At 40.0% G+C, this 23,205-nt stretch overlaps 2 protein-coding genes across 4 annotated transcripts; one reads left to right on the top strand and one right to left on the bottom strand.

The window, feature by feature from the left end:
• The first annotated feature begins 1,154 nt into the window (after nt 1-1,154).
• cdhr2 (cadherin related family member 2) lies at nt 1,155-17,015 on the top strand. Of its 3 annotated transcripts, none has more exons than XM_044206340.1 (31): nt 1,155-1,550; nt 2,893-2,955; nt 3,056-3,115; nt 3,236-3,375; nt 3,480-3,530; nt 3,616-3,705; nt 3,914-4,003; nt 4,080-4,202; nt 5,209-5,355; nt 5,716-5,791; nt 5,900-6,009; nt 7,079-7,300; nt 7,417-7,566; nt 7,687-7,848; nt 8,064-8,125; nt 8,251-8,494; nt 9,681-9,920; nt 10,018-10,087; nt 10,170-10,754; nt 10,893-10,964; nt 11,787-11,836; nt 11,941-12,092; nt 12,561-12,657; nt 12,778-12,866; nt 13,009-13,080; nt 13,405-13,540; nt 14,188-14,309; nt 14,487-14,600; nt 14,695-14,778; nt 15,124-15,187; nt 15,841-17,015. In XM_044206340.1, exons 1-31 carry the CDS (start codon nt 1,541-1,543, stop codon nt 15,988-15,990), a joined length of 3,897 nt encoding a protein of 1,298 aa, XP_044062275.1. In that variant the 5' UTR covers nt 1,155-1,540; the 3' UTR covers nt 15,991-17,015. The 3 variants fall into 3 exon arrangements, with proteins under 3 accessions (XP_044062275.1, XP_044062274.1, XP_044062276.1); XM_044206339.1 differs by having other exon boundaries at nt 15,838-17,015; XM_044206341.1 differs by lacking the exons at nt 5,716-5,791; nt 5,900-6,009 and having other exon boundaries at nt 15,838-17,015.
• On the bottom strand, nt 16,575-20,981 carry LOC122880833. Its single transcript, XM_044206342.1, has 2 exons — nt 20,618-20,981; nt 16,575-20,145 (listed from the first exon to the last, which is right to left on the bottom strand). Exon 2 carries the CDS (start codon nt 20,118-20,120, stop codon nt 17,922-17,924), a length of 2,199 nt encoding a protein of 732 aa, XP_044062277.1. The 5' UTR covers nt 20,121-20,145; nt 20,618-20,981; the 3' UTR covers nt 16,575-17,921.
• Between the last annotated feature and the right edge of the window lie 2,224 nt (nt 20,982-23,205).

The following is a 23,205-nucleotide window of genomic DNA, read 5'->3' as shown; positions in this document are numbered from 1 at the left end:
TTGACACATTATAGGTCAGTTCAACAAATTAGCATCATAATCCTGCTAGCGGCATGGCTCTAGGGGTGGCAATATCAGTCTGTTGGTTGGTTGGTCAGTCAGTCCAACCAACCTCGCGACTATTGGTTGGATTAACATGACATTTTGTACAAACATTCATGGTGCCCAGAGGATGAATCCTAATTATTTTTGGTTATTCCCTGACTTTTTCTCCAGCGCTACCATGAGGTTGATATTTGTGGTTATCTTAACAGATACTGGATGGCCTGGGACACAGGATTTGTGTCACCCTCAGGATGAATTGTAATAACTTTGATGATCCCTTGACAGTACCTATTGTGCCACCATCAAAATGTCAATTTGTCCAATACTTTGGTTTATGACCAAATACTTGCAAAAGTAATGACATTCCCATCAGCCTCAGGTGTACTTTGTGTTAAGTGCTAATTAGCAAATTGTTAGCATGCTAACATGCTAAACTAAGATCGTGAACATGGTGAGCAACCTGCTAAACATCAGCATGTTAGCATGCTGATATTAGCATTTAGCTCAAAGCACCGCTGTCATGAAGTACAGCCTCACAGAGCTGCTAGCATGGCTGTAACTCTCAGCTGTTAAAACATGTGTATCCCTATTATAAAGGCAATTCTCTCTCTTAAGTACAGTTAGTATAACATCTAAATATTTTACAATGAGAAGCAAGTTCCTTAAGGCTATATTTTTCATTTGTTTTACAGCAGAAATAATTACTTTTGTGGTATCAAAAGGGATTCTTCCAATATCCAAAGAACCCTGTTGAACTAAACAACAACCGTTTCGTTTGGAACATACTCAACATTTACTGTATACAAACCGTGTTTTTGTTTTGAGGCAAATGTGTGATTACGAATGAATCCAGTGGGTACAAGAGAAGATAATCCTTTGTGTGATCCCCTTTAATTAGGAGGGCAGGCCGAAAGGGAGGGCTTATTGGGAAGAGCTCATTAGGGAGGTACATGGATCTGTGCTTTCTGCAAAAGGCATTGGTCCACTGGTTCTGATGAGACACGTTTTAGAAAGGCCCCTGGTCACATTGTGTTTTCTCAATGGAACCAAAGAGGCTGCGGTTGTTGCCATGACAACAGAAGCACCCATTCAAACAAAAGAGCAGTTCAGATGCTCCTGGGTTCTGGGATGGACATTGGTGACCCAGTATGGCACGATGCCATGTATTACTGGTGACAGAGCTGGCCAGCCAATGATGGGGTGAGGAGTTTGCCTGGTCCTGTCTCTAATTACTACCCAGGCTTAAACAGCCATAATGTAGCCATGTGTGAGAGCACACAACAGGTTGATATTTTGAGCTTTGCAGAGTTGATCTGCATTTGGTTGTCTTTGTCAACAAACATACACACGGAGGAGGTTTAGTGCTGTATTACTGGCTGTGCGTTTCTTGTACGTGTTAATCATTTATATTTACAACTACGAGACGATAATCACTAGGAGGAACAAGAGCCAAAGGTCTCATCTAGACATCAGTAAAGGAGAAGCTCCTCTGTGAATGTCATCCGGTAAGTCTGACTGCTACATTTTAAGTTAGATTTACCTTTTTAAAGAGTTAGTGTGATCTTTTTAGTCACAAAATCACTATCACAGAAAGAACAAATGCTAATTTTTTCTCAGTATGTGTGTGTGCTTAAATGTGTTGATATCGAATAGATAGGAAATATGTGCTGTTTTCTTCAATCTGCCGTGGTCAAATATCTTGTACTGTACTGTTGTACTGTAACTGTAGGATACATTTTTAGCCTATACTCGTCTTTTGATAGATACATACATATTATGGAGATACCAAATTAATTAGAAAAATTTTGTTCTCATATTTATTATGAATTGATCATTGCTCATAACATCCAAAATCTACCAAAAGTGCGGATTCAAATTTTCTTTTGTCTTTACACCAAGTAGAAACAGTGGAACTCATGGCAAAACCCTTAAAAAGCTTAAGATAGCCTTAATCATTCACATAAAGACTCCTAAACTCAGGGTTCCTTAAATCCTTAAAGGGGACAATCCCCCAAATAAATGTTAAATTGAAATTTACAAACTGAATCAAGAATGTAAAAATGCAGGTCTCCGCCTAATTACCTGTGCTCCACCTCTAACTTTATCAATATCAAAGAGGAAATCATACAGGGCAGAAAGCTGGTGCTACTCTGCTCTCTCCATAATGAAACTGAAATATCTCAGTTTTACGTTATTCAACTATTGAATGGACTCACCAACCTTGATCCTTGATTGCCTTGAAAATGTGTTCAGACATTAATGGTTGCCAGAGGATGAATTCTACGCACTTAGATGATCCCCCGACTTTTTCTCTAGCACCACCATGAGGTTGACATTTTTGTTTTTTAGAGAAATGTCTTGACAACTATTGGGTGGATTGCCGTGAAATTTGGTACAAACGTTCATGGTCCCCAGGGGATGATTTGTAATAACTTTCCCTGATCCCCTCATCAAGTGCATCAGGTCAAAATTTAAATGTGTCAAATACTTTGGTTTATGACTAAATGCCTGCAAAACTGACATTCAAATCATCCTCAGCAGTACTTTGTGTTTAGAGCTAATTAGCAAATATTAGCATGCTAACACACTAAACTAAGATGGTGAACATAGTGAACATTATATCTACTAAACAGTATGTTAGCATCCTGACATTAGCATTTAGCTCAAAGCACCACTGTGCAAACTCACAGAGCCGCTATCATGGCATCTTATAGTCTTGTTGCTTGATAATTGACGATTAGTTGATTAAAATAGTTGCCAGCTAATTTTTCTGTTGATTGACTCATAAATTAATCGACTAATTGTATTAGCTCCACTTTTTATATTCCTCTTTCTTTTCATTTACAGACATGGAGGGGATCACAGGAAGTATGTTGTTGTGCCTGTTGTGCCTTATCAGCTTAACTAATGGCGAGTATACAGTTCATTTAATTGTGATTTTGTCATTATGTCTTTATATTACTACCTAACATGTTACTTATACTGTGTGTTTTGCTGTGTGTTTCTACAGCAAATACCAGTCCTGCAATCCTCACTGTTGTTTATCATGTGTGTGAAGACACACCAGTAGGTATGTGTGTGTGTGTGTGTGTGTGTGAAATATTGAAAGCTGTTTTTATTTCACTTTTGTGACATTATACCTCAACTAATACTGCACACATTTATATATGTTCCCCTGATGTTTTCATAGATGCTTTCGCGTTTACTATAAACGCAACAGACGCAGAAAATGACCCATTGACTTTTACACTCATTGGGCCCAATGCCGGATACTTCACAGTTAACACAACCACTGGGAGAGTATCAGTCATTAGGCAACTAGATAGAGAGGTATGGTGTGGGGGAAGTAGAGACCCATAAGTTCTCAACAGTTTCATTTTGATTCTGTGTGTATGTGTTTTATCAATTTATCTCTTGGTTCTTACTTTTTTTAGTTTCGTGATGTAATGCAGCTTGGAGTTGTTGTCTCTGATGGTCCCAATGAAGTAAGTGACATTTCAGTTAGTGTTAATCATCCATTTCAGTGTTTGTTCATTATATTCATACAGCACATCATGCAATGTCTTTCAGATAAAAAGAGATTTAAGTATAATATTAAATGATGCCAACGACAACAAGCCCATATTTCATGAGTCTTCATATGATGTTGATATCCCAGAAGTAAGTCAAAGCTATATAAGTTAATAATTCTCTTAACCTATTTGTTTATCAGTTTCTCTACTCCAGCATGTTATGTTGTTAGTAAATATAATTTCAGTTAACCATGTACCCCAAGCCTCTGTGAGAGAAAATTAGCATACACAGTTGTTAACGATGAGAGACATTTGTGTGTTTAATTTTCTGTTTTTGTCCCCATCCAATTCATCAGAATACCACCGTAGGTACGTCTCTGTTTAGGGTGCAGGCCACCGATGGAGACACTTCAAGTGCCGGTGTTGTTCAGTACAACATTGATGAAGTAAGCTTCTCTTGTAAATCATATAATTGATTAATATTATATTTTATTGAAGCATAATTTACACTGTATTTTCTAGGTTACTCCAAATGATGGATTCCATCTGTTTAGCATTATAACAACAACTGGTGAAGTCAGATTAAATGGATCTCTGAATTATACTGCATTGAGCACGTTCTATCGGCTGAAGATTAACGCAACTGTAAGTATTATGCTTCTAGATGAGTTTGGGGTTTTGTATATTTGCCCTTAATGAACAGTGATTAAGGAAAAGTGGAACTAGTGGCAATGGAAACTTAAAGACACGTTAATCTTACATGCAAACAGTCCTGAATATAATCTCAAGGTTCCAGTAGTTCAACATTTTGGGAAATGCGCTCATTCGCTTTCTTTGCCTGGCTCACTGCTCCTAGCCAAGAACAAGTCCAGCACCTAACCCCAATGTGTAGTTCTTTGTTTTTGTATGAATTCAACAAATGAGATATAATGTATTAATTAGTGAGCTTTAGAGGTGCTTTTAGAGATTTTTTTTAACCTTTGGACAGAGCCTGGCTAGCTGTTTTCCTCTGCTTCCAGTCTTTATGCTAAGCTAAGATAACTGTCTCCTGGCTCTAGCTTCATACTAAACAGACAGATATGAGAGTGGTGTCTTCTTATCTCATCTCTGGGCAAGAAACTGAATAAGCATATTTCCCAAAATGTCGCAATAATCCTTTATATGGGACAGGTTACTTAAATAAACTTGCATGCCTGATTAAGTAATAATAATTGAATATACAACAGACTGAGGAGCATACTGTAACATTTCTAGCTTGATTTTGGTCTGTTAAGCATTGAATTCAGTTGCTTTTACCCATTGCATTTACTTATTTCATGTACCTTAACCATAACATGAAAAGTTTAAGGGGCTTTAAGGTATAAAATTAAGGAGTTCTGTTCCTTTGTGAATGTAAGGGAAAATGCATCCCTGAAGTGATTCATTTGATATTCATTATCAAATAACATTTTTATGTCAAAATTCATTCTGTTTTATACTCAGTGATTATACCACTAAATGTGTAGACAGATTTCCCTGATGATTTTTAGATGTTGTTTGATTTTTAAATATCACTTTACTAGTCTATAATTATTATTGTGGTAAACAAAATCCTCTAGGACAAGCAGCATATGATTTTTGAATTTCAACTTCCTTGTGTGTCCCATAACAGGATGGTGGAGGCCGATGTTATTATAATGAAACCAAGTTTTCCTCAAGCGTTGTTTTTTCCTTCATTACGGTTATCGACGTCCCAGACCTCGACCCACAGTTCAATGGTCTTCCCTACTTAGGGAGAGTTAAAGAGAATTCTGCTTTGGTGAGTGCTGATAGATTTTATTCAGAGTGTTGCATCGGAAAATGGATTTAACTAGATTGACGTTCATTTTCAAAGAGTGAATGAAAAAGAACAATAACAATATGTAAATGTATATTTCAATATTAGACATTTTCATCTGTCATGTGTGACATCTGCTTTTAATTGTGATGTGCATGTAACTGCGTGTCCTTGTGAGCCCAGGTTTTAATGAATATTTTTGTCCATTTTGTGTGGTAAAAATGCTGCAACTCGTGGTGTGATATGACACAAATCTACAGGCAGTAAAGGCTGCTTTGATTTGTCTAAATGAGGAGACTTTCAATTTCTTCTGGTTTCAGAACATTTTTTTTTCTTTGCCAGGGCACAACTGTGTTTAAAGTGACCGCCATAGACCAGGACGCAGGAGTCAATGATAATATCATCTATAGCATTGAAAGTGAGCCTCATCAACTTATTTAAAAAAAAAAGTTAGAACAATTTGTTGTTTGCACCAAATGAGTAGTAAGTAAGAAATGTTTTGGGTTTTTTCCACATTGTTTGACAGATTCCACAGCAGATAGCCGGTTTCAAATCTCAAGTGATGATGGTGTCATATCTGTACAGTCAGAAATTGACAGAGAAGATATTGGTGACACTGTTACCCTGACTGTAAAGGTACAATTTGTTTTTTAAATACATCAGTTTCCTCCTCTGTTTATAATTTTACTTTGTATCTCTCTTGTATAATGTGCTTAATGTTGGGCATCTCAGTAGGCGCAGAGTACTTTATCAGTACTAGTGTAATGAATATTTCCTATCCCAGTAAGTATCATAGTGACTATAACACAGTTCCATGGTGACGAAAGTTTTTATTTTACAGTTTTCATCCCTTTAATTTTAGTTTTAACACTTACATACCACTTTTAAAGGAATAGTTCAGCATTTTGCAGAAAGTGAGATAAAAAGATCAATACCACTCTCATGTCTGTGCGCTAAATATGAAGCTAGAGCAAGCAGGTGATTAGCTTAGCTTAGCAAGACTGGAAGCATGGGAAAACAGCTAGCCTGGCTCAGTCCAAGGTTTAAAAATAAAGGTAGACATATTTATATAATATTTAATAGTTTCCTCTCACCTTGAAGAACACGTTCAAGAGACAGCAGGGACAATCTTCTGCTGTCTGCTTCTCTAATAAAAGAGGGGTTGAGCATGAGGTGATGAACATAGGTCGAATGGAGGTGTCATGGCGGGGAAACCAGGGAGTGAGGCTCAGCGTGGGGCCAGCATCTTGATAAGGCTTCATAGCTTCATCATCCCTCCCGTGGCTCCTGTAATAAGAGAGAAGGAGGCGAGGAAGCAGAAAAGGGGTTTGTGAGGGAGAATTGTGAGAACGAGGTTAGACACACCTGTTAAGGTATAGACACATGAAATTGGATTAGAACTAGGTGTGATGTTTGTTCCTGAACCTAACTCATAATAACTTCATTTATGTTAGAACCAGCCTTCTCTCAATCACGGCACATGAACACCAAACCTGCTGCAGTCTGTGAAATGTAACAGAAAAAAATATTTGGCTTGATGCACTGTGTTGTGTGAAGGGTGGAGTAGATGGTGCATGTGACAAAAATTTCTCACACATTTGAGACTAAGTCAAAACTGAATTTGTCTAAGTCTTCTATTTAAATGAGAACATTTATTTTGGCAAATGTTGAGACTGTGAAATTATTATATTTTGTTCTATTTTAGGCCACTGAGTCCAAACAAAACATCCACGGGTTCTACGCTAGCACCACAGCAGATGTACAGATCAACATCATCGACATCAATGACAACAAGCCGGAGTTTTACAAGTGTGGAGGCTCAGGAGACGAGCTCTCCTGTGTGAAGGCGAGTCACTTCACAGGGGAGGTCTTTGAGCACTCGCTGGGGTCTGTATCCATCAACATGACGGTCAAAGATCTGGATAAGGTAGGAGAAAAAATCACCAAAAAAAGACGACAGCCTTCAACTAAAAGATGAGGTTTTCCTGTAATGCGAGTAACATTAATGTTAAAGTGTGAATCATCTTTCTTGGCTTTTCACAGATTTCCACTACTGTACTAATTCTGAGGGGAGATGACAAGGACGTGTTTTCTGTGGAACCTCCATCTACCATGTCGGACAGCATCGTTCAGCTTCTGGTCAAGCAGCCCCAAAAACTGGATTTTGAAGAAAAACAGCAAATGGTTCTTGAAGTAAGAAAAATTAAAAACAGGCCATGGATCTGTGATAATAACATCTTTTGGTCAATCATATTTGTGATTTTAAAAACACTTGAGGTCTGAGATGTTTCTTGTGCTTGTGTTATGGTGCAGGTGATTGCCACAGATCAAGAAGAACCCAGCTTCCAGTCCACTGCTACAGTTACAATTAAGATCAAGGACACCAATGACAACAGCCCCAAGTTCCCACAGGACACGTATAAGTTGAATGTGGCTGAGCACTCTCCTGTTGGGACAATAGTGGCGAACATTACTGTAAGTCCTTTACTATCTGGGTAATGAGACCAAGTTTTTCTCAAGCGTTGTTTTTTCCTTCATTACGGTTATGGACGTCCCAGACCTCGACCCACGGTTCATTGGTCTTCCCTACTTAGGGAGAGTTAAAGAGAATTCTCCTCCATTCTTACTCAGACCGTTTGAGCTTGCATGTAAGAAACTCTTGAATCAGAGGAGTTGTTTTTTCTTCCCAGGCGAAGGATCCTGACACGATGGATCAAGGCAACATCACCTACAGTCTTCTTCCAGAGAGCATGTATGTCTACACTTAAACCAAACTGCAGTTAGTCTGGTTATTTGAATGCAGCCACTGTCAACAGTACCTTTTGCTGTCATGCTGACTGAGACAACACCACTGAACACTCTGTATCTGTGTTTCAGACTACTGTATTTCGACGTTGAGCCACATACGGGCACAATTTACGTTAAAAACGAAACTCTGTTGGATCGCGAGATCAGATCTCTGTATTCAGCGACTCTGCAGGCCAGAGACACAGACGGCAAACCCGGCACCACAGTGCTGGAGATCACTTTGACCGACATCAACGACCAGCATCCAGTCATGAACAGAGACACCTACCTGGAATTTGTTGAAGAGGGTGGACAGCTTGAACTTAAGATAGAGGTAACTGTGAGAGATCAATATGATAACAGTAAATATTTCCATCTCATAGGTTTTGATGCTGAACTTAACAGGATTTCTGACTTCTTTGACTCCCTGTATCAGTAAATAGTTATATACCTAAATCCTGCAGGTCTTATGTTAATGGAAAATGAAAAACACTTTATTGTGTTTCTTAACTTTGAGAAAGTTGCAGAAAGCTATTTGAAAGTTAAAACTGAGGGCTAATTTATATAATTTTAGGGATGGAGGATTTGGACACACATGTCCACGTATTTTTGTTTTCTTGTAGTCCGAGGGTGTTTTTTATGGGTTGGGCAATAGGCCCCTATTTCCAATTAAGAGACGTCTTAAAAGAGTTCTCCACTGACTTAGCACTTTACACTTCTATAACATTGTCAAACTGGACGGTTTAAAAAAAAAGAATCAAAATCGGTGCCGGAGAACTAGAGATATTGTCTTTTTTATTCCATGCATTCTTCTGTCTTGTCAAAACCTGGCGCCTACATTACCCACAATTACCATAATGTAGCCTCTGGCCTCAAGCAGAGATGAGGATTGGGGTACCGAGGTCTGCCTCACTTCTTTCTAAGGCCACAAACCCAGATTTTTTTCATTTTTCAAACTTGTAGTCTTCAGCCCCAACAGACGATGACTCAAGTGACATCACTTGAGGCAATTTACCAGACTTCGTGCAGCTCCCTCTGGAGCTACAAACGGCTTTATACAACTTTTTTCACATATGCAGTACTAGTACCCCCGAAGACTTGTAAACAGACTTTGATGTGTAAAATAAGTTCATCTTTAAAGCTACAGCATAAAATTACATTTTAGACAGTAGTGTTCTTCCAACATAGTGGCAAACGTTTGGGGAGGGCCCTCTCCTGCTTCAACATGACAATGCACAAATCCAGGACCATAAAGAAATGCTTTTCCCAGTTTGGTGTGGAAGAACTTGATTGGCCTGCACAGTGCCCCGACCTCACTAATGCCCCTGTGGCTGAATTGGAGCAAATCCCTGCAGCCAGGTTCCAGCCTTCCCAGAAGAGTGGAAGCTGTTATAACAGCATCATAATGACCATAGTTTTGGACTGAGATGTTCAACAATCACATATGGGTGGCTGCATGCCTTTTTTGGGCCTTTTTTGAAAAGTGGTACCATTTCTTCTAATGTTTCTCATTTGGACAGGCTACTGATGCAGATGACTCCGATACGGTAAACAGCCAAATAGTGTTTGGAATCGTACCAAGCAGGTACAGTGATAACTTCACCATCGACCCTAACACCGGTGTGTTAAGAAACAAAGGTGAGCTTGATCGTGAGGCCCTGGACCCGAAGCTGAACGGGAGGATCGAGCTCAATGTAACGGCAACTGACAAGGGTACTCCCTCATTGTCCACCATGGTTACAGTCATCATCAATATAGAAGTAAGTTTGTAGTAAATTATTGGTGCTGTGTTGCTACTGATGCTGCCACTCCTGGTGAGGATGATAACAGTCAGTGTTTTCTTTTGATGCATCCCAGGATGTCAATGACAACACACCACAATTTAATGCCTCCTCTTACGAATTCTCTGTTAAAGAAGGAGAAAAAGGTCAGTATTTCTTTTTGCGAAGCACTTTCAAGTGTTCATAACTGTATGGCTGGATTTTAATTTTATTTTCCCATCCAATCAGGTGCAATCGTGGGTTCTGTTTACGCTGAGGATTTGGACCAAACGAAAGACTATAACCGCATTTCTTTCAGCATCATTGATGGAAGCTTTGGCAGCTTCATCATTCGCACCTTTGCAGAGAAGCAGGGTTACAGGGGAAACATCACCGTGGACCCCGACATTGAGCTGGACTACGAGAGCGCTCGCAAGCAATTCAGACTGCGGGTAGAGGCAACAGATCTGGAACAGAAGAAAGCTGTAGTGATGGTGGAGGTGAACGTGTTGGACGTGAACGATGAGAGGCCCGAGTTCAAGCCGACAGCGCCCGTGACGGTGAAGGAGAACACCACCATCAGCGGGGCTGTCGGTAGTTTTACAGGGCAGGACAAAGATGGAAACCACTCACTGGTCTACGAGCTGGAATCCATCAAATGCAGATGCAATGGTTCTCTGACACCCTGCAGTAACTTTATCCTGGATCCGACGGGGGAAGTCAGAGTCAACCCGGAGAACACAGTGGATTACGAACAATGTGACCAGGTGGTGATAGAGGCTCAGGTGGTGGACGAGTACACAGAGAAAGGAGAGAACAACAGTGTCACAACAGGTCAGCACTGGGTTGTTTACAGATAATAAAAGCATAAGAGCATCAAATAAAAGCAGTAAAAGCATGAATTTGTCAAATACAGACCTACAAACACACATCACATATCACTTGACTTAATTTTTCTTTGAATTATTTCAGGACAAATGGTGATCAACATTGAAGACATCAACGACAACGCTCCAGAATTCATTTTCTCAAATTCTGTATTTGGTGAGTTTATATTTGAGGTTGTATCACGCGAAGTAAATTTGACCTAAAGCAGCGTTTGTTCAGCTTAAACTAAAGCCTGTCGATTCATGATCCGTTGTCACTGCTCCATATGTCTCTGGTTTATGACTGGGTCAACCAACCACATTTTTTCACATATTTTTTGAATAATGTTTTGTTCAGTAAAAAATGTCAGTTATTTTGACAAAACAAGTTTTTTTTTCTGGAGCTTTCAACCCATGGTCTTCAACAGTGAATGGAGTTTGACATGCAAGCTCAGTAACAATTATGATTTCATTCATAGCATTTTTAGTTTAGAGATATGTCTAAAAAAATATGTTACATCATTAATAGTAGAAGTAGTATAATTATTATTATTGTTATCCGTAATAGTAGTAGTAGTATTTATAATTTTATGTAACAGAGTAGTGGAGCAATATTGAAATGATAAATAAAACAAAATATTATTATTATTATTTAAAAAAACTGATTAGAGGAATGTCTAAAGAAATAGTTATAATTTAGTTAAGATGTTTTTTTCCCTTGTTTTCCATCCTGTAAGTTGTCTGGTGACCTCTTACATCCATCATGTGACCCCTTACAAGGGTCCTGACCCCCAATTTGGAAACCACTGATGTAAAGGGACATTGTCCTACTCAACAAAAAAATAATAATTCATTGGAACACGTCATTTAAACCAATAAACTTTAAGTGGTTTCTTTTGAACAAATGTAAAAATTGCAAATATACAACTTTGGGGCTGAATTTTGTCATTTCTGTCACCATTATAAAGTTTAATACTGATTTTACTTCTTTGGATTTTAGTTGTGGTGTCAGAAAGTGCAAGTAAGGGGACATCCGTTGCAGCGGTCACTGTGAGTATGAATGAAAAATGAATAAGTGATATGATTTCAGCTTGTTAATGAAATATGTGACATGACGTCTAGACATTCTTGCTTATATCTCTTGCTGCTCTCAGGCAACAGACCGTGACTCTGGAATAAATAGGCAGATTGAGTTTAAAGTAACAGCAGTCCAATTTAAAGACATCAACAATCGTACAAGTAGCATGAGGATGCTATTCGAGGCCGTCACCACACAGCAAAAGGACATTTACGTTGGAATTATTCAGTGAGTACAAATTATTGTTTATTCATCCATCAGCATCATGCTGCCATATCTCATTCTGTTCTCAACATGTGTTTGGGTTTTCTAACAAGCTTTGGTGTTTACTGTTGCACTCTGGGCCCAGGGGCACAAAGGGTCAGGGCCATGCAAAATGACAGAGATGCACAACGATTACAAAGAGACAGAAAATGACCACAAAGACACACAGAACAACTACAAAGAGACACAAAACGACAACAGAGAAACAAAACAACTTCAATGAGACACATAGCGACAACAAAGAGACACAAAACTGCCATAAAGACACACAAAATGACCACAAAGACGACTACAAAAAGAAGGAAAATGACACCAATGTGTCTCTTTCAGTCCAGGTGTCTTGGCCCTATGTAGGAGGGATGAGGGTGGGGTGGGCCCAGGGGCCGTTACATTGTCTCGTAATCTGTTTATGATTTCCTCCACTTTCCACAGAACTACAGAGGGGCTTGACATGACTCTGAAAGGGAAGTACTTGGTAACAGTAACTGCAACTGACACCGGCGACCTCTCCTCCAGCACCGTACTGAAGGTGAGTGACTGAAATCATGCAGCTGGATTTTCATTCAGTGAAACCTGTCTGTGTTGTAAACACCAGACAGACAGTAAGACTTCAGCCTTTGTTAATACTTCTGTTCTTTTTGTTTTGCAGATTTTCACAGTTGATGAATCATACAAAGTTGAACTTGAATTTACATCTTCCGAAGATGAGGTTGAAAAAAACCTCAATGAAATCATTAGGTACATTTCTCCATGCTATACTGTGTTTTAGTGAAGTTTGAGTCCGATCACAGAGATTTCTCAGTTTTGTATTTAGTTAACATTTAAATCTATCCTGTTTCTCATCTGGGATTTGGTATTTTCTCTAATATCTACATTTCAGGGCGCTTACTGCCGCCACCAAGGCTGCTGTTGAAATTGTTGCCATCAGGTCCGACACTGCTCGAGCACCCAGGCAAGTTCCTTTTCTCATCACCTCTAATTTTAAATCACCATACATCAAAATAAGTGACACAGTCTGTGAATGCAGATACAGATCATGAAATATTGGCTCCAAGAACTCCAAAATACTTTTCACTTGCATACACAGACTGTTGCCCACTAGATGGTGCCAGTGTCCCTGTAAACAGTCATACTGTTGAGGATAAATTATTTGCTGATAATTTTAGATGATAATTGCAGCAACACTAGAGGATTTTGATGTTAGATTTAAAACATCTGAAATAATTCATTTAGGTTCATTATTTCAAGTGTGTGAGTAAGTTGTATTCTCTCTCAGGGCTTCAGGTAACACTATCATAGTGGCATATTTTGTCTACTCCAACGGGACTGCTCTTGCCTCTAATGAAGTGGAAAAGATACTCTCTGATCCTGAACATTATCTTGTGCTGGGGCAGCTTGGCCTCGCGAACATTGTAAGTACGAGCAGTTTTAGAGTTGTTTTATTTTCTGAAAGGGTCTCTTCTCTGTCATGTTATACTTTCTTCAGGTTACATTATCAACTTCATTAAAGCAGCGTTACATGCCCCTTGTGCATTTTTGGAATAGTTTTCCATCATTTCTTCTCCCACTGCTGTTTATGCATCATTTTCCACTGTTCTGGAAGAGATCTTCTTTTAAATGGAACAGTGAGCCTCTGAAAACTAAATCATCAAATCAGTACTGTTACTGTTAACTGCAGCAGTTTTTTTGTTGTCTTGTTGTATCTGATTTACAACACTGAGGAGACAAACTTCCATATGTCGAAATCACTGATCCTAGTGAATTAAAAAAAATTATGATCATTGGAAATATTGTCTGTAGGAAACTAATGAGGAAATCTGTTTCTGTGACAGATTCTTGCAAATGCCCGCCTACATACATACAACAAATTATTATTATTATTATTATTATAGTACTGTATGTGTATTTATTTTATTTCTATTTGAATGTAATTTATAAATGATACTTGCTAAATGTGTCAGAACTATATCGTTAGATCTGACAGCGACAAGTGTAAATGAAACCTTATAGGTCCACAGACAACATTATGCTGAAGATATATTTCTTACTTCTGTTTCAGGGGAAGGCTCCTGTGATCGAACCAGACACAGACCCTGTGCAGTACATCCTGCTGGGGATAGTGGGAGGCCTCATCATCGTGCTGGCTGTCCTCACCACCTCCCTGATGTGCACTCGCAGAAAGTAAGAAAAGGGATTAAAGGGAATAAAGTTAGGGACAGGATTGGACAGGACAATTAACTATTAACCACACTGTTTATCCCAGTAAAGCCACACTTCCCAGCTTCCAAAGTACCTTTGATCTAAAAACATCTATGAGCTGCTGTGTCTGTTTACTAATCAACTCACTTCACACTACAGCTACAGGAGGAAGCTGAAGGCAGCTAAAGCCATGAACTCGGCATCCATGGTGACTTCTGACAACCAGAAAAGTGGTCCTGTGGTACCTGGAACCAACAAGTACACCATGGAGGGGTGAGGAGACAACAGCGTTAACGAGATCAATTATGAAAAATAACCTCTCTCTAACTGCATTTATCTTCCTATGTCTGTCATTATTCGCTAATAGGGCTAATCCTGTGCTCAACCTCAACATCGACACAACCATGGTCCTGGACTTGGACGAGGAGAACTCAGACGTGGACAAAGTCAGGTAAAGAAAAGCTCTTCGTGACTACCTCCACCATCTGTTAATAGCAGTTATTTGCTCGGTCACCGCAGCTTGACAGGTTGGCGGCTCACAGTGACACACAACCTCACTCTCCACTCTGTAGCAGTGCTGGTTAATAGACTGGGATTGTTTCCAGGTGAACATTTTGTCCCAGTGTGCTCACTACAGCATGCTGTGAGACACACTTTGGCTCCTATCGTTAGCATGTGACCTTTATTTAAATCAAAAACCAAGAGAGAGAAAAAAACACTCTTTCTGAAATGGTTAATTGTGCATATGCAGATTACTGTATACTTTGATCCCTTTGTTTTTCTTTTTCCATTAAAGCCTCTACTCCCTGGACTCCAGTGATTACATCACCCTTCCTGAAAAGGATTCACAGCCTATCATGGTGAGTTTACATTTCAAAGGGGTGATGTGTAAGAATTTAGAGATTTAGAGAGTTTAAAACATTCAAAAATTAACTAACATTATGAACAGAATGTGAAGAAAAAACTGTTTTGACACTATGTCAAAGATGTCTGTGTATTGTGTTTCAGCGATATCAATTTAAGTTAGCATGCTAACCAGCTAGCCCAGGCCCGTCCTGTCTCATAATACCACTTAGTACCTCAAGAGGTGATACACAAGTTCTCTTAGCTTTTTTAGTCTGATAAATAAACTAAATAAACTCACAAAATGTCAAGAAAGTAAATATTCGTACCCCTATGTTCCATATTAAACTGAATCTGAATTTTTCTCTCTTTCACCGAACTAACGTTAATTGCCTTGTTAACTCATAGTAAAACACACTTCATTCAAACTCGACAGAAACAAAATAAAACTCACCAAAACCATCTTGGTTCATCTGAACTAACTAGCTAACACCAGTTACCAGCAGTTATGACCTGATATGTGATATGCTGCCCCCTATTTCTTTGGAGTATGAATTTGACAGGTAGAGAGTAGTCTTTATTCTTAGATGTTACACCTTTAAAGTCCATCTTCATTTGTACTTATTAGAATATGGTCTAATTTCAAAACTTGTCTGTTCCTCATTAGCAGATGATCCAGGAGGAGGAGGAGGAGGACAGCAGGCTGCCAGAGTACATTGAGCCTCTGGGTGCAGCACTGGCCCAGCGGGACCAGAAGAGTGGCTCCGACAATCCTCGTGTGGGTTTTAGTAACCCTGTGTTCAGCACTACAGACCTGTGACAGAAATAATGAAGGGAGAGACACTGACCAGAGGCCTCAGATGGACATATGTTGCTTGTCTGTAATCAGACTGGCCAAATTGCCAGTCAAACATATTAATGATTGATGGTTGGATGAAGTCCTTCTGTCTTCAAATACCCATATGTTCTGATCAATAGTAATGTATTATTGATATTGTGCACAAGATTCATGGCCCCTAAAGTGAGGAATTTGCTTTGTCTAAACATTCACTTGTAGGAAAAACAAGAAGGAAAACCAAAATGGGAGATGTTAACTCCCTGAAAACAGTATCATAGCTTGACATTTTGGGAAATGCTTATTTGCTCGAAGATCGATCCCACTTTCATATGTGTACAACAAATATGAAAGCTTACTACATCTTTTTGTTTGTTCCATACGAAAACATACAACTTTGAATAGAGCCAGGCTTCAGAGTGCAAAGACACAAGCGTGGTTCAAACCTTCTCATCTAACTCTCGGCAAGAAAACATATTTCCCAAACTGTCGAACTCTTCCTTTAAAACATAAACCTTTTCTAGACAATGAAAAATTGGACAAAAGCAATGGGAAAGCACACAAAACAATTGCTTGTTGCACATCTGAATCACTTTATTTTTGTTAATATATTAAGCGACGGTTTAAAAACTGTTTGGTTTGCTTTGAAATAAACTGTATTATAAGTTATGTCAACACACAATGCTAATTTTTGTTGCAGCTAATGCTACTAGAAAGAAAATCCAAAAAGAGGAAAGAGGAAAATATTGTATAATGTGAATGAATGAATGCATGAATGAAATCCTTGATTATGACTGCACGTCAGCTAAAAGGTTTAACCTTATGCATGTTTAATTTGTCAGTGTTTGCTTTGGGTTTGAGATACTTGTTGCTGAAATAAAACCTCATGCAGTGTGACTTTGTGACTTCCTACAAGCAGCAGATTGAAAAAATGATTTCACTGTTTACTGACATCTAAATGAATGTATCACAAGTGTAATCTGTGAATAAAATCAATTTCTCCAAATGTGGATTTGATCCCACTTTTATGAAGTTAACGTATGAACACCAACATCACTGACACTGTAACAACCGCTGAATTAAAACACATTTAAAATAAGTTTCATCACATAATTTACAACTGAATCACTAATCATAGCATTAAAATACAGTAAGTAGTATTGACTAAAAATACCCTCATGTCAGGTGGCATTGCTTTTCTCAAATGATCACAGTTGTGCTCATCATCAGTACATTTTTATACTTTTCACAATACAAACAAGTCAAAACATTTTGCCAAATCTAAAATATATGATACAAAAGTCTAATGGTAGGGACTCCTCTCACACGGATCAAGGCAACATTTAGATCAATTTTAACTTCCATACATTCGAAACAAAATGACCTCCAGTTTGTAGTGACTGACCACGGGGTCATAAATCACACTCAAATACTGTCACTCTACTATCATCTTTCTCAGCTGAAGCTGTGTTAAGCTTGTTAGCAACCAGGAGAGGGGTTGCCATGGCTTCATATTGTCTGAGGTGCATAAAAAAAAGCATTAACAGCTCAAATGACTCAGTGGACAATTGAATGGTCTGGGGAAAAACATTGAAGAAAAAGAGCTAATGATGATACTGATATATCACCGTCATTCTTCGAAATATGGAATCACAGAACTCCAAGAAAAAAAACACCATCTTGTACAGCTGATTCTCAGTGATCAATACTCCATGATAGAAGTTGTCTATTAAATGCTTTTGTGCTTTTTTGTCTAATGCGAGGAGGTGATTTGCTTCTCACACTTTCAAGACAATGTCACGTTGAAGTAAACCAGTGAATGCACTGTATCACAGCCACATATATCAGGTGTCATGTGATTTTGCAGCACAGTTTTTTTTTTCTCCAACCAGCTGTTGTTATTTTTGATTCTTGTGTCACTCAGCGGTATGAGCTTTGGAGCAACAATGCGGCTGCTGCATGTTCTCCATCAGCAGACGGAAGGGGTTTCTTCTGCGGCGGCTCACCTCCCCATCCCGCTCTCCCCTCTTCCCCGTCCGGCCCTTAACCGAACCCCCTTGGGTGGACTCTGAAGAGAGGGGCATGGCCGAGGGGTTGAGCGGAGGAGGGGGAGGCATGGAGGGCTGCTTCTTCTTCACCTGTTTCTCCAGGTGTTTCTGGATGGCTGAGCCCAGCACAGTCACTTCCACCACCGCCCCATACACCTCCCACGTCATCCCCTTTTCATCCCAGCTCACCTCTTGCACCGGCTCCTCAACTTTCTCCTTACAATTTATTGCCTCCTCTTCAGCTGCTTCCACTTTGTTCTCTTCGATTACTTTCTCCTCCTCTTGAACTACTTCCTCTTTTTCCTCCACCACCTGTTCCTTTTTATCCTCTTCCTCCTCCACTATCTTCTCCTCTATGCTGGCTTCCTTCTTGATCTCAGGAAAACTGGTGGTGGTGGGTGTTCTTGGGGTCATAGGTGCTGTAGCGACAGAGCGAAACTCCACCTGCTGACCCACCTGCAGCTCAGCGTCTTTAGTCTCTGCACCCACAGCTCCACATCTCCCGAAAGAGCTGGGGAAGTAGAAGGCGTGGTCCCCCTCAGGAGGGGTCATGGGGCTAGTAGCCGCAGACTGACACTGCACCACCTCCAGGCTCACCTGCGTGCGGATGCTGTGGCAGCCGAAGGGAGCTGGAGATTCAGGGACAGGAGGCTTTGTCACAGGAAGGTCTCTCAACTCTTCACATGCACCTTTGTTTTCTTGGACCTCTGACTTTTCACATGCCCCGTCTGTTTTTGCTTCGTCACAAGCAGAAACAGAGGATTCTTCTGCTTTGTTTTGTGGGGGGTTTGTGTTTGCAGTGTCCTGTACATGATCAGGAGCAACAGTTTCTGTGGAGATATTTTCCTTTCCATCCTCCCACTTTACATCACTGTTGTTTTCTCTGAGTTCCTCATATTCATCTATTTTGACCATCTCTGGCTCTATGGGATAAAAAGATGTCTCGGCCTGCTCTTCCTCTTCTTCCCCATCATTGCCATGGTGGGTCACCAGGATTGTAATGTCTTGATCCATACTTCCCATCCTGTGCTGCTTACACTGCTGATTACTGTCCTCCAGAGTTACTTGTGAATCCCTTAACCCAGCAACAGGGCAGCTGGCAGAGCTCTCTGGAGATGCATTGGAGCTGAAGCCTTTACTTAGCTCCTTTGATGTGGTAAATTTCAAAGCTCCAGTTATCTCTGACTCAGCCTCTGCTGGACTTTTTGCTGCAGGGAAACTCTCTTGTTGGCCACTCTCTCTCTGCCCCACGCTCTTTTTCACCATCTCTCTTCCACTAAGCTCTGGGAAAGCCGTGGTCGATGGCGTCTTTGGGGTCATGGGGGACGTGGCAACAGAGCAGAACTCCACCTGCTGACCCACCTGCAGCTCAGCATCTTTGGTGTCAGCACCCACAGCTCCGTATCTCCCGAAAGAGCTGGGGAAGACGAAGGAATGGGCGCCGTCGGGAGGCGTCATGGGGCTGGTGGCTGCAGAGCGACACTGGACCACCTCCAGGCTCACCTGTGTGTGCATGTGATGCTGGCCAAAAGGAGCTGGGGAACGTGGGTCAGAGGGGGCTGGAGTTGATGGCACAGGCGCCAGGATATTCTCAATTTCTGCCTCTTTTTCTCTGTCATGACCCATGTTTTTATCCTCAGACGTTGCCCCCTGAATTTCACCATCTCCATCTCCATCACTCAGGAACTTATTAGAGATTGTGGTGTCGTTATGTGTAGCTGTTGTTGTTTTATCAGCTTCAGGCTGTTGTGTGAGAGGAATGGGGTCAGTCTGTTCAGAGTCTTTAACTCCTATAGAGTCTGATTGGTCAGCGTTGTCACAAACCCCTCCTGAAAGCACTTGATCTTTGGATATTGGATTCTTGTCTCTCTCTTCGACATGGCTGGCATTCACGAGAAGTGTTGGCTGATAATCCCCATGAGTTGTTGACTCTTGACTTGTGTTTATCTGAGGTCCCTCAGGCTTGGCGCTGCCATCTGAGCCGCTTGGACACTCTCCATCATCTGTCTTCTCGCAGGGCTTGTGGTCCTCTCTGAGACCTCTCATCTCGTCCTTAAGACTTCCCATTTTGTCTCTGCATTAAATGAAGTACCTGCGGGGCATAACACAGCACTGACACACTGTGCAATTGGTAATCAGTAACTACAGCAACAAGCCCCAGCATGAGTGACGGATAAAAACGAAGGTTTGTTTTTGTGATAAAAATATTCTGTCGATGACAATGTCGATGTCAAGTATCAACCAAGTCACATCATTGCTACTATTTGATGGAAATTACTCACATGCTTATTTAGTATAAGAGGACACTGTAATCTGGGATGTTTAGTATTATTAAACACATGATTAAACTGCATTTTATATGTTAGATTAGTTTTGGATCATTTTACTGTTTGATCATATCTCAGATTGTACCTTTCTACCCTAAAAATCACATCCACATAATAATAATCCATAATCACATAAAACCAAAGTCATGCACGGGAATCCAGAGTGCTTGTCAGTTTTTATCTATGAAAACAAACAGGATAAAACAAATTGTAGGAAATCACAAGTAACAGACATACCTCAGCAGTCTAAGTCAGACTGAAGTCTCTCCATCACTTTCTCTCAGATTTGGGTCAGACATCGCAAATCTCACCGTTGATCGAGACCCACATTTGTCCGTGTATCTCCTCTGTCGAGTGATAGTGATTGCAACGGCTACAGGTTTGTCTCTAGAAGAATCTATCTTAGGCAATCCTCGCTCTTTCAGCTGTGGCTGTGTCTATTGAAAAGCTTCACATTTCCAGTTTCCCTGGAAACCACGGTCGGGTTCTGGCAGTGTGTGGTAATGTAATGACAAAATCTATGTTCAGCTCTCAGTAATCATCAGTAAATCATAGTGATTAACTCCAGGTTCTCATAGCAACACAATGGCAACTGTATATGCAGAGAGATGAACCTGTGAAGTGGTGAACTGGCTTTGCTGGTGACATTTTTAGAAGAGGCATAAATTGGAGATAAAAAGCTTTCATGTCACAACAGATGAACAGTGTGAGGGCTTCTGAAAGGAGGGTGAAGTATGCAGAAGAGGGATTTCTCTTCTTAATAACGGATCACTACTTTTAAGTGAGACAGCAATGTGGAGGATTAGTTTGACCACTCTCAGTGTGAATAAATCAATGTGCAATTGTAGTAAAGATATAAAAAAAAAAAGAAAGAAAAAAAGGCACTTCCTCTAAACCAAATTTTGTTTTGCGGAGGCAGATCACCACATGCTCATTACAGGAACAGACAAGAAATGCAAACTCAGGTGTTTTGTCTAGGAAATGTGTGAAACATTAGTAAAAGTGAGTGTTCTGCTGCAGCAGTGAAAGTACATGAAAGACAACAGCGGATATCAGCTGAAGGAGGCTAGAGGAAGCAGAGCTGTGCCTCCCACACAAACAAACACTTGTAAAACCAACACGTCTTTCATACTCATGCCTCCCTTCATCCGCTTTTGTGACATGTATTTCTCTAGAGCCTCAGTAATTCTGCTCACCTCGAGTAATTGTAATATATATGTATATGTGTGTATATATATATATATATATATATACACACATATATATCTTATTTTCTGAGAATCTTCCTTGTCTTGGTTTTACTGTAGCGGTGGGCTGCAGCTTGCCCAGAACACTGTGTACTGACAGTTTGTATTCTCACAGTTAATTCAAAGGCCTCCACCAATCCCCGGCTGCCACATAGTTGTGTTGCCTAGCAACCACTGTAGTGTGGCGGAGGGAGGTGTGCTGCTGAGGGCCAAGGTAGACAAGCTCTGATCATATTCTCATCAGGAGCCATCAGCCTGCCAAAGACCATCTTCTCAGCAATGTGTTAATGATGTAATAATGACAGCGGTGATCCGTTGATGAGCTCCAAACAACAGGATGCAGCACAGACAGAGTGCTTCTACAGCTGCTAGCAGTGTTATCTCTACTGTGTGTGACGGGTAATCCCATTTAAAAAACCTGAGAAACAAGTTGGTATCTGTTTTTATTTCCCAAAATAGTCACATATAAGGAAATTCTATAATAAAGCAAGAAACACACAAATAAAAGTTAAAAAGACTATTTATAAAGATTTCTTTTGGAATGTTAGCTGTGTGGAGATGTATATATATATATAAACATATATACATACTGTATATATGTTTTTCAGGTTTTCTGATGCCATCATACTTCCATCCCAACATTGTTACTTGTCTAAAACCTATGGATGATGAGACATGGTGGCTCCAGTGTTTCAGCCAGAATTGTTCATTTTTCAGGGATCACTTGGTCTCCATTTTCTGTCCAAACTCCTTGATAGTGTCCGTGGCCTTGTCCGCAGCTTTTCCTATGGCTGATTGAGTCTGTCTGCCAGCTTCTTGGGCAGCTTCAAAGAGTCAGAGTGAGACAGAAGTGAAACATTTAAAACACATGCAAACTTAGGAATGTAAGTATATATGTATGTGTATATAAAAAGATCATATCCAAAAAACTTAATTTAGTTTATCATTCTATTCCAGTAACATTCTGAGGATTCAGTCCACTTTCAACTAAGCTAAATTTGAGTGAATTTGTATTTCTATAGTCCAGCATCACACACAGTGTTGTAAGTCAAATAATAGGTTTATAGTAATTCCAGTATCAGCTTGCACATTTCCAACTCTGAGAGATGAGAGGAGTTTTTAGTTTTTACATCCTCTGACAGATTGAGTCACTCTAACTCTTATCTGCTCAAAATAATATATCTATTGTCACATCAAGCTCCAAAGACTGTGTACTTTACCCGTGTTGGCTGTTTCTTTGGAGGAGTCCGCCACCTGCTGCACAGCCTCTTGAGCTGCCTGCACTGGAAACACATCACAGGAACTTACAGTGACTGACCTCAGGAGGAAAACACTATTGCAGTTACCACTTTTGCTTTTTAAGACGTCAACGCAGTCAAAACTCTTCTAAATGCCTTAAACTCCTAAGATCTCAAAGTCCTTTACATGTAAAAGACAATTTTATGTAAAAAAACAACAACAAACAAACAGATTTATTGGAAAGTATTTTATCCATCAAGTTGTTCTTTTTCAAGAAAGACAAACCATTGTGAAAATAAAAGCCTTTTCTCTGTCTGCCAGACCTTACATTGGCCCTGT

Source organism: Siniperca chuatsi, linkage group LG8 (assembly GCF_020085105.1).
Source record: "Siniperca chuatsi isolate FFG_IHB_CAS linkage group LG8, ASM2008510v1, whole genome shotgun sequence".
NCBI classification, from domain to species: domain Eukaryota; kingdom Metazoa; phylum Chordata; class Actinopteri; order Centrarchiformes; family Sinipercidae; genus Siniperca; species Siniperca chuatsi.
Note: the sequence above shows the minus strand (reverse complement) of the source record. Positions and strands in the feature narration are given on the sequence as shown.